Genomic DNA, 12282 nt, shown 5'->3' with positions numbered 1-12282 from the left:
ATGGCTCAGTGAGCTTATCCAGTAAGCAGCTGTGCCATACTAACCAGGAAGGTTCCAGATTCAATTCCCCTTCTGTGCTGAGTTAATTGATCTCATTGCCACGGCAACATTAATGATGCTACAATTGGCCTCAGCAGTCCTGGATTACGAACAGGGAAAAAAAGCCAGGGCTGATTTCTCATGTTGCTACCACGTGTCCATATGGATGATAGATGAGGACAAGTTTAGGTTCAGCTCTAATGGTCTCTGCCGTCAAGTCACATACCCTGTCGACACTCACTGCGGAGGTTCACACGGAAAAGATGGGCACTTTATTAGGTGTCAGAAGGTGACCAATGACAATTCTGGGGGACTGCCGAAGAAGAAGAAGAGTGGCCAAAGCACTACAGAGTAACCCGAGCCCACAGATCAGTACCCCAGTGTGGAGTCAGTGTCTTCTGGAGTGGAGCCAGAAGGGTGGATAATCAGAGGACACACATTTAAGATAATTGGCAAAAAGAACCAGAAGGGAGATGAGGTTTTTTTTTTTTATAAACACAGCAAGTTATGATCTGGAATGCACTGCCTGAAAGGGTGGTGGAAGCAGATTTTATGATATTAGGAAGTGCAACAAAATTGACAGAAGAACTGATGAGGTTAAAAAATCAAGTCAGTGGTTTAGGAGCAGCACTGTGTATGGATGAGTACATTCACATGGAGCTCTGTTTTGTCAGATGGAAGAACAGCACAGACAATATAAGTACAGCTGATCTTAGAAACAGACTGAATACTGCATTCATTGGTTCGGTATAACCGAGGCGTAAATCTCCCAACAAATATAAACATAAAACTTCGGAAAAAATTTGCAAGTGGCAATATAGCATTGAAGACTTAGTTTTCTAGTCAGACAACCAAGGCAAGAAAACAAACCAATCCATTACTTCAGTAATGTACCTGTTATGGTGCACATCAACATGACGAGCGAAAATGCTAAGTGAGTCATATTTCAAGGTGGCAAGTATCTGTGCTTTTTTATTCTACTTTCCTTTTCCTTCCTTCAGTGGCAATTTTGGAAACACTAGAATAGAGAACAGATGAAAGTAATCAGCCCAGTGATGCAAAGCACATTTCAATAAAATCAACACTGCCAGTGCTTGTTAAGTAATTTATATGTTACAATACCAGCACTTTGTGTTTATAATGCAGCTGGAAATGTAGAAAGGCATCGTGTGGATGGCATTTTATCCTGTGTAAAGACCTCTCAGACTATCCTATTAATGCCAGCGCTGCTTCACTGTCAAAAGGACATCTCCACAGTGCAGCACAGCACTGCTGCACCATATGATGACAGCACATCATGCAAATATATTACGAAAATCAGTCCATCAAATCTACCTAAAGAAAGCAACTGTACATAAATTGAAAATAAAAGATGAAGATGCGGTCTCCTCTGAAGAATGATTCTCGTGTGTGGCCTTGGTGTTAAGTTTGTGAGGATGATAAAGGGATGTTGTTGGTAGTCTTGTGTGCGCCAGAAGTTGGCATTTTCATCACCTTCTCGCTAGCTGTAAAAGCCCTAGGTGAATTTGTTTGGGCAGTTTCAAACCAGTCCTTCATGGGCATTAGTTTGCAGCATAAACTGCTCCTAAATTTGGCCCCAATTGGTAATGTCTGTCTGGAATGCTACTGGCTGGCAGCTGTGGGAAATGGAAAAATGTGCTCTTCAGAGTTGGGAAAAGAGTAAACAGTACACAATCTTGGAGTGCTCAATCGCGATTGGATACTTGAAATAGAAAGTGCTCCATTCTCCAGGTCTGTTGTCCCTCACCACATGATCAGCACAAAATTGGCAAGGTGGTGATATTACAGCGATGAAAATGAAACTTCTAGTGCACAAAAGACTACCAGCAGCATCCCTTTATCATCCACACAAACATAACACTAAGAACACACATGAGAATCATTCTTCAGAAAGGCCTTCGCAATGCTGTTTCTTTGTGCTGATGTGAAGTGCCCATACAATGATGATAGAGTGTAATGAACGAATGCTTCTCACATGGCTTGACTAGTATCCACATTCGAAAGACACTTTGGCAGCACTGTAGATTGAAGCCACATTGTGCTGTGCAATGGATTGATAGGACAGATTCCAAGCCACGATCCTCTTTGCTGAGTGTTCCCAAATTCAGCAATGGAGGGGCGGGGTTGAGCCAATCAGAAGTATGAAGAGAGGCAGACAACAATTGCAGGTTCCAGAGCACTGGCGAAGGAGTGGAGCAGGTTACGCTCTTGGCCAGGGATGGCGAATGAACAGGGAAAACCCAGAAAGAAAGTCGTCTCAGTGAGAATGCCTTAAAACAAAAAACATTGAGTTTTTTCTTTCCCCTGGGAATGGTGGCAGTAGAGCGGTGCTAAATGTGCTAAACAAATTTGCATTTTAGTTGCAAGAGAAGCAGAATGGTCCCACTGATTGTACCTCCTGTGGTGAACTAATTAACTCAAAAAATCATCCTGCCAGGGCCACAGGAAGTAGATTCTGCTTCAGAGAGCATGCTGAGGGGAAATATAATAAATAAAAACAGCACATCGTAGCACAAGCAGGGAACTCAGGAGAGTCAATGAACATTGCAACTAATGGTCTTGTACAACCAGGTTCTCTTCCCTTCCCCAAATACAGCAGGGAAAAGGATCTGATGGTGATAATAGAGTTGGCTTGGCTCAGTTGATAGCATTCTTGGTTCATACACTGCTCCAGAACTTGAGCATATAAACTAAACATCACTCCAGTACTGAAGGAGAGCAGCATTGTTAGAGGTGCTGTCCTTCAGATGAGACACTAACATAAAGGTCCCATTTGCCTATGCTGGTGATTCAGGTGAATGTTAATGATTTCATGGCACTATCAAAAACTGAGTGTTCTGCTGACATCCTGGCCAACATTGCTCCCTCAGCTATGACTACCGAAAACAGATTAATTAATTATTTGTTTCATGTGTGCAAAACAGTTGGCACATAAAGAAAGAAGTGCATTTATATTGTAACTTTCATGACCTCAGGATATCCCAAAGTGTTTCACTACCAATTAAGTACTTTTTGAAGTGTAGTCACTGTTGTAATCTAGGAAACGCGGCAACCAATTTGCGCACAGCAAGGTCCCACAAACAGCAATGAGATACTGATCAGACAATCTGCTACACCGACGTTGATTAAGCGATAAACATTGGTCAAGACACCAGGAAAACGCCCCTCCTCCTCTTCGAAAAGTGCCGTGGGATCTTTAACATTGACCTGAGAGAGCAGATGGATCCTCGGTTTAATGCCTCATCCAAAAGATGGTACCTCAGACAATGCAGCACTCCCTCAGTACTGAACTGGAGTGTCAGCCGAGATTACATGCTCATGTTTCTGGAGTGGGACTTACGCCAACAACCTTCTTACCCAGAGGAGAGTGCTACCACTGAGCCACGGCCAACAGATCATCTTTTTGACAGTCACTGCACTCAAAAGTAATGAATTCCAAGCTTTTGGGCAGACATGTATAAATGCAAGTCTTTCTCTTTTACCCTCCAGCAAATGCAAAGTTCCACAGTTACCATCAATGAGGAACTGTAAATATAAGTTGTTTAGGGGAGATGACAGTGCATGGGGAGAGAGTGGGGTCTAGAATCACTTGTATAGACGAGTCTGGTGCCCAAGTTTAAAGATGTAACTAGGGCATCACTATCTGATTACTAAAATAAATATACATTTTCCAATTAGTTCTGTGCCCGACAATATGGAGGCATTGGTTATTGAGGCTATTAAGATTTTCAATGAATTTTACCTGAAAATCAAACTTCAGAATTCAAGCCCTGATCCAACACCCCTGCTTGATTTTAAGAATTCAAATTGTATATTAGAACCACCCTGCAGCTCAATAGCCATCATTCATTCTGCTATTCATCATCATCATCATCATAGGTGGTCCCTCGAACGAGGATGACTTGCTTCCATGAGTTCACAGGTTTTTCGATGAAGGACCGATGTTCCAGTCCTGAACTCCAACTGAGGGGGTGGAAGATGCCTGTGCGCGCATTTTTTATTTTTTTTTAAAAACGTGTGGTGACCGATGCACACCAGCCACCACACAGGATTGACAGAACTAGGTCTTGGTCCAGTGGCAAGGATTAACCAAGACGACTGGAGACCTGCTCTGCTGCATGGACCTAGCGGCACACATATCGCAGTGTGGGCTGGCCCGTGCTTTCCCTGAGCCCTCGGCTCTTCTGGGCCCCGTACCCTCATCTGCCGCACCACCGCCACGATCTCACTGCTCCTCCGCCATAAATATTCACCACATGTTGCCACAAACACTCGCTGCTCATCCGCCCCGACCTTCTCACTCCTCTGTACCTGGGCCCTGCCGATGTTCCTGCCCACGCTCCAAAACGGCGACCAGGGTTTTGATGCGAGAGAACAGCTCCACAGGTCGGGAAGTATAAGAGCTGGAGTGGCATACCACTTCAACCTCCAGCGCGAGCTGCTCCAAGTATGCGACGATTCTGAGATTTTGCTATTAATCTGCTTTCAACAGCAGCACTGAAATTGAGCGTGGATACAAAGGCACAATAGGTTGTCATAAGACTACAGTAGTGTGTGGTAGGTTAATCTAAGATATCTGCTTCCTTGTGTTGATAAACTTCTTGTGCTCATTATTGCTATTCCAGCTCTATTATTTGAACCTTGATTTAATCCATAAACTACACTGCCCAGAGGTTTGCTATGTTTCATGAATGCTTCCTCAACAGGCTTCCCTCAGAGACCAGCAGCAAGTCTCAGCATTTCTTTGAGTACATAATTTGGGCAAATACTCAACTTTACTATCAGATTTAATATCAGTCTTAACTGTTTGAATGACCAAGTAGACACAGATTGAATTAATATACAAAAATAGACAATGTTCAAACACATGAATCTATGACTGCACAATTTAAGGGTTACACTGTAGACACCCATTACCTCCAATATCACAAACCAGAATCTGAACCACGAATTAAATTCCCCCAAACAACAATACAAAATGGTATCCTCATTATTAATTTCTCTATGTTTATTCTGCTCATCCTCCTGCATTTACTCCTCCCACACTGTTGGCTTGAAGCTCCCATTCTACTCACCCCATATGTTCCCTTCTCCTCAATCTTGGCTGCCTCGCAGCTCTTGATCCCACACAGAGAGAATTGGAACATAACTGAGAAGTAGGGCTGTCTAAGCATTTTCTATGTTCTGAAACTAGTCTATCAATTCTTCATTGTGAGAATAGACTAGTTTCACTTTGCATGGAAGTCTGGGATAGCCTGTCTCCCTGACCTCTTATCACAACACTGATGGATCTGCATCTTAGACAGATTAGAAGTGAGCCAAGATTGGGTGGATGCTCGACATATAATCATACCAGGAAGAAGTTACAGATGGCTGAGGAAGATCTGCAATTGGTTCAAAAATATGACCCCACTCCTGATCATTATCCTGCGACACCTATTGGACAATGCATGTACATTGGGGAGGATAGGCTGACTTGGCTATGATGCTCCCCATGAAAAAAATCCCCACTAATATTCACTTTGTTGCTTCACATGTGTAAAGTGGTCAGTTGAGTTAGGTACCTGTAGGAAACCAGTGTCTGTTTATCACTGCCCCAGCAGTAGTCCATGCTTTCAGAGGAGTGAGAAATTTGGCAAAAAACATAATTGTACATTTACATAAGCACCTTGAAGCATGCTTTTGTTGATCATTTCCAGTGGTGCTCATCAGTGAGGTTATATCACCACACAGTGTCAGCTGTGGCTCAGTGTGTAGCACTCTCACTTATGAGTTCAAGTCCCACTCCAGAGACTGGAGCACAAAAATCTAGGCTGACATTCCAGTGCAGTGCTGAGGGAGTGCTGCACCGTTGGAGGTACTGTCTTGCGGATGAGGCATCAAACCGAGGCCCCGTCTGCTCTCTCAGGTGAGCATAAATGATCCCATGGCACTATTTCGAAGAAGAGTAGAGTAGTTATCCCCTGGCCAATATTTATCCCTCAAACAACATAACAAAAATCAGGTCATTTTCACATTGCTGTTTGTGAGAGCTTGCTGTGCGTAAATTGGCTGACGCGTTTCTCCATTACAACAGTGACTACACTTCAAAAAGTACCTCAATGGTTGTAAAGTACTTTTGGATGTCCGGTGGTCGTGAAAGGTGCTATATAAATGCAAGTTTTTTTTTAAACTCAATGGTTTATCTTCAACACAAGCAGAATAGACTATCTACAAGACAGTGGTTACAGTCAAAGTGTCAGCTTGGCTCAGTGGTAGCTCTCTCATCGGAGTCCAAAGTTCATACGTTCAAGTCCCATTCCAGGACGTGAACATATAATCTTGCCTGACATCTCATTGCAGTGCTAAGGGACCACATATTGTCAGAGGTACAGTCTTTTGGATGAGAAGATTAAACCAAGTACCACCCGGCTGTTCCGGTGAATGTTAAAGATCCCATAGCACTATTTGAAGAGGAACAGGGGAATTCTCCCAATGTTCATCCCTAACCAACACCACCAAAACAGAATAACTGGTCATTTATCTCATTGCTGTTTGTGGGATCTTCCTATGTACAAAGTGACTGCTGCACTTGCCTACAGTGATGAAACATCAAAAGTAATTATTTGGCTGTGAAGCGCTTTGAGACATCACACGGGCATGAAAGGTGCTATATAACTCAAGTTCTTTCTGTACTGCTGCTACTTTCAAAGTATGCCTATATAATTTTAATGTCCAGAAATTGTTAGCACAAACCAGCAAATCTATGATTTATGGGAGGGACTTTTTGATGATATCCCCAATTATTTAATTTGTAAATACACCATGTTATTTTGTAGTGAGCAATAGGACCACAGAGGTCCATCCCAGCTTCATTCCCTGATTGGGGTGCCAAGTTAACAGATCTTAGTTAAGTTGGCATGCGACCACCATTGGCCTCAAAGCATGAGGAGTGTGGGTGCATAGGCATGGGGAGTTTTCCTGCTCATAATCGATATCCAGTGTCTCTTGGTGTAAAATGTGCGAGGATATCAGATGAGGATAGGATTATGGTTAACAATTATAGCTGCCTCTTCCCCCATCCCACCCCCAAGTTGAATAGTCTGCCTATATTCATGATCTAGGTTTACAGATGAACAATGAGCACTTTGATAAGGTACAAGAGTGATGTCTGTGGAAGCATGTGATTCACTGCTTCAGGGAAAGTGATGGAAAAAAGGGGAGCAATTGGAGAGGGAAAAAGGAATGTAAAATATATAAAACGGAGGGGAAAGCAAAGCAGCCAGCAATCAAATTCAAGTATGTTTTTTTACATTTGACAAATAGATCAATCTAGCAAACTCCCAATACAAGCAATAGGGCATTCATAAGTGTCCCACCTTACACTGTGCTAATAAAAAACCTTTGGCAATAATACCTCGGTAATTCCACTGTCAATATTAAAAACTATTTGAAAAGACTGTGGCTATGACCGATAATCCTCAGCAGCCTGCAAGATTAGAACAATGAAATAACAGCAATAGCAACACTTAGCAGATGCAGGAAATGTGAACTGAAACGCTTTCATTTCTTAGCTGCAGTTCACTCCCTTTTAATACAATAGCTCAATTTTTTTTAATATTTCGAACCATATACAAAATTATACTCTGCTCATAGGTGAACGGTCACTCCTAAAATATGAACCCGTCTTCCTCTTCAAATTACCGTCACACTTGCTATTTCCAGTATATTGCGTGGTTACTTTGGATTTACAGCATTTATCTTTTTTTAATCATTTACAACTTCCTGCTGTCTCTTGATGTATCGCTAAAATGCTATATTTTTAAAAAAAACACCCTATTCCAAGTTGGTCATTGGCCAGCAGTGCTGTTTCCTCATTGGGGCCCCGTTGCGCTTAATTGTCGAAATTAATTCACTCCAGCCCCAATCTTGCGTCAATAACCCCTTCAAAAAAAAGTCAATTTTCTATTACAGGTTCTTATCCAATCCAATCTGTAACACACCACAGCAGGGTGGTTTTATTAACCCTTATTCATTGGTTTTACAATATGCTCGGTCACTCATGCTTGCCTGACATTTGAATTGCTCTCTCTAGTTAGCCCTAGTTGAGTAACTTGACCAATCTCGGCACTTGCCTGACATTTGAATTGCTCTCTCTCGTTAGCCCTAGTTGAGTAACTTGACCAATCTCGGCACTGCAATGCATTGAAGTAGCCCCGCTTCTCCCTGTCTCTATTCCCTTTCAGGATGAAACCGAGAGCCCGAATGACAAACATTCGGATACTTGCAAAAAAACATAGGGCAGTGCCATCCACCAACAGGTCGCATTCTTAAATGCAACGTGAGATTGTCGCCTAGTGAATTCTGGTGAAAAGTCCGTGGATTATTTACCTGCAAAGCTTACAGGAAAACAGGAGAGGCCGGGGAATAAAAACACCTTGCACATCAGAACGGGCTAAACAAGAGCCATTCGTGTGCACCGTGTCCCCCTGGAGAGCTCTCAGGTTACAGGTTATTTTCCCCAAGACAAAATGCTGACTGGGTCCTTTAGCCCAAACAGCAAATCTAACCAACTCGCCGCCCAGTAGCTCATTCTGTGGAAATCTTGTTTTTAAATGCATTGACTTTGCAAAAACACGGGGGGGGGGGGGGGGGGGGAACGAAAGCGTCAAGGTTAAGACGTGCAAATGCTACTAGGAGCAGTTTGTTTCGTACCTGGGCAGCCGCTCCCAAATACTTGCTGGTCTCCCCACACCATCTCCACTCAGCCAACAGGGCGGGGTTTGAGTTCATCCGATTCGCCGCACAGCGCTTTGAACCTCCCTCCTCTCTCTCTCAGCTCTCTGATACTCCAAAACGCAATGCCATTTCTCGCCCTTGAGACTTCAATGAGCCGGCAGCCGGCCGATATCCCCAGACCAAACCGCTGCCGCTGGGAAGAGCAGGAGGATCAATGGTGAAGGTGCCGGCCCATTTCGTGATGTGAGCGCGTCGCGTCGCGTCTCGTCTGCTCCAATAACGGGAATCCTGGTGGAGGGACCAGATGTGATGATGCTGCTTTCGCTCGACGGTAGATGCGATGTCGATTCCATGATCTCATTGCACGTTATTCTTAACCGAATCTCTGCCTGCTGATCATAACTGCCGTCTCATTGTGTTGCCAGTCGGGTGATGTTCTCAATATAAACAAATGTCACTTCCTAGCAGTATCAGCATGATTTTATTTCATAACGGACAATTCTTCTCCACTCATTTAGCCGCCACTTACATTGAGATATCTGAACAATGCCAAAGTATCCTTGATTCGGTGTTAAGGCCTGCAATATCGACCAATACACCAGAAATAATAATCGCATTTAGAATTAAATGCAACAGTGATTACAAAAGGAGCCATTATTAATCTAGATGGTAACTTTACAACTAAAACTGAGGTTATCAGAGGCCGGCTGGAATTAACTGTCACTTTATCCATTAAGCTCTATTCAGAACCTCCTCTCAGCATATTGTTCAGAGACAGGGTTGGCTAAAATTATATTGCCAAACAAAATACAAGCAAATAACATGTATGCGATTCTTTAGTATAGCATGTCAGAACTCTAAAGGTATCGACATTTGATTACCAAGGGATTTGGTGGATGAGAGCATCTCCAGCTTGTAATCTGTTTTTAAAAAAATGGTACGGTCTAAATTTAACTACTAAAAAAGTGATTTTTTTTTATTTAAAAAAAGCTCACTGACCAGGTAGAGCCAAACCTGGAAGTTTGACTATTTTAAGCGCAAGGAACGCAAGAACACAAGACATTTTCGGAACAAGAAAAGACCTTGAGGTACAATAAGTACCTATTTGATAGATCTCAACCCCACCTCCTATCTCTCTCTTACCCAAAACACATCCGATTGCCTCTTAAACCCATCTCTTTCAGTAGCCTTCCTGACAAATTATTCTACAGTTACTCAAAATAAGCATATGGAAAACAAGATTAAAGATCCCACAACAGTGTTGACTGAACAAAACATTTAATGTTCCAGATGCAAAATACTGCGGATGCTGGAAATCCGAAATTTCTCTGAGTCATAAGTTTCTCTGACGAAGGGTCATCGACCTGAAACGTTAAATGTGTTTACCTGTCCCGCTGAGCATTTTCAGCATTTTTTGGTTTTATTTAATGTTCCAGGTTCTTTTTACAAATCTGACCACCAGTAGGTGACTGTCCAAAAACCTTTCAAATAACAGGATAACATTGTTGGAGCAGGTTTTACGGCTCAGAACAATTTGTAAATAAAGACAGGCAGAATATCTCAATTTACCACTATAAAGCGATTGTCCTCCTCATAAAAGAAGTCTCTTCCGCTTGCCACCGTATGCCTTTACAGTGGAAGTTTCTCTCAAAGGCAAGAGAGTGTATGGAGGGCATCGCTTCACATTTCAAATCGAGAGAACAGACTGTCACCTGTTAAAAAGATCCCGAGAGGAAATGAGCCCGAATTAACGGTTATTCTGAGAGAATGGACCCAACTCATCAGGAGCATCTAGATGTTGAAAGATATTTCACTCCGAGAGATCTGAGAATCAAATTTTCATGAATGGAGATAGACACTTTGAAGGCTTTCCTGCATGAGAGGGAGCTGTGGGAATAATTTAGAAATCCATTCCTTTCACGGAAAATCCAATCAATCAAAGAGAATGATCGTGCATTATTTGTCAATTTGGAATACAATCACATATGTTCATAGCCTAATGAGGTATTAATTCATTGATTCAAAGAGTTAAATCCATATTTTCCAGGTCAGACCAGACTTGGACTGAGTTTTACTGCAGCCCTTATGAATTAGTTGTATTAGGAACTGACATCAGCCTAAAAATTGAGCATCTGAAAGGACAAGTGGCTAAAGTCCAAGAAGGGTTGATAATTTACTGTCTTTTAAGAACCAGCAAATATCAGGAATAGGACCTTAAATTTTCCTGATAAAAATTATGTAACCCACTATCTTGGGTCAGAGATGGAAGTAATGGTAGGGAGGCCAGATGATCTAGAACATACATAAGAATTAGGAACAGGAGTAGGCCATCTAGCCCCTCGAGCCTGCTCCGCCATTCAACAAGGTCATGGCTGATCTGGCCATGGACTCAGCTCCACTTACCTGTCCGCTCCCCATAACCCTTAATTCCCTTATTGGTTAAAAATCTATCTATCTGTGATTTGAATACATTCAATGAGCTAGCCTCAACTGCTTCCTTGGGCAGAGAATTCCACAGATTCACAACCCTCTGGGAGAAAAAATTCCTTCTCAACTCGGTTTTAAATTGGCTCCCCTGTATTTTGAGGCTGTGCCCCCTAGTTCTAGTCTCCCCGACCAGTGGAACCAACCTCTCTGCCTCTATCTTGTCTATCCCTTTCATTATTTTAAATGTTTCTATAAGATCACCCCTCATCCTTCTGAACTCCAACGAGTAAAGACCCAGTCTGCTCAATCTATCATCATAAGGTAACCCTCTCATCTCCGGAATCAGCCTAGTGAATCGTCTCTGTACCCACTCCAAAGCTAGTATATCCTTCCTTAAGTAAGGTGACCAAAACTGCACGCAGTACTCCAGGTGCAGCCTCACTAATACCCTGTACAGTTGACTTCTTCCAAGTGTTTTGTTGGTCTTGGGTCATTAAACCCATGATACAAAAGTCATTTTGAACCAAAAAGGAACATTTGTTTTTGCCATTGTAATTCATTGGCTAACTACTTTCAGAACTGACTGCAGGTATGGTAATATAGTGATTATGTTACTGGACTAGTAATCCAGAGGCCTGGACTAATGATCGGAGACGTGAGTTCAAATTCCACCATGACAGCTGGGGAATTTAAATTAAATTAAATAAATCTTGAATAAAAAGCTAGCATCAGTAATGGTAACCATGAAATTACCAGATTGTCGAAAAAACCCACTGGTTCACTAATGTCCATTAGGGAAGGAAAACTGCCATCCTTACCTGGTCTGGCCTGTATGATTCCAGACCCACAGCATTGTGGTTGACTCTTAACTGCCCGCTAAAATGGCCGAGCTAGCCACTCAATTGTATTCAACGTAGCGGCTCACCACCACCCTCTCGAGGGCAATTTAGTGATGGGCCCTTTGCCAGCGACACCCACATCCCGTGAATGAATAATAAAAAAAACGTGACTGCCCCTGGGAGGAACAGGTTGAAGAAAAGGCAAGAAATCTTTTAAGATATTAATGAATGACTCCCC

At 42.6% G+C, this 12282-nt stretch overlaps 2 protein-coding genes across 3 annotated transcripts in view; one reads left to right on the top strand and one right to left on the bottom strand.

Moving 5' to 3' along the window:
- The window catches only part of LOC139264333 (dyslexia-associated protein KIAA0319-like), a 128061-nt gene extending 119061 nt beyond the window's left edge, over nt 1-9000 (bottom strand). For both annotated transcript variants that reach the window (XR_011593324.1, XM_070880617.1), the window contains exons 1-2: nt 8755-9000; nt 934-1057 (exon numbers count right to left, since the gene is read on the bottom strand). Coding sequence is in view for 1 of the 2 variants with exons in the window: in XM_070880617.1 (XP_070736718.1) it covers nt 934-982 (49 nt within the window). In the remaining variant the exon portion in view is untranslated. The remainder of the gene's footprint in view (nt 1-933; nt 1058-8754) is intronic.
- acot13 (acyl-CoA thioesterase 13) overlaps nt 1-12282 on the top strand; it is a 220355-nt gene that overhangs the window by 117500 nt on the left and 90573 nt on the right. The gene's annotated exons all lie outside the window — the stretch shown is intronic.

Source organism: Pristiophorus japonicus, chromosome 5, assembly GCF_044704955.1.
Source record: "Pristiophorus japonicus isolate sPriJap1 chromosome 5, sPriJap1.hap1, whole genome shotgun sequence".
Lineage (NCBI taxonomy): Eukaryota > Metazoa > Chordata > Chondrichthyes > Pristiophoridae > Pristiophorus > Pristiophorus japonicus.
This window is presented reverse-complemented; position numbering and strand designations above follow the sequence as displayed.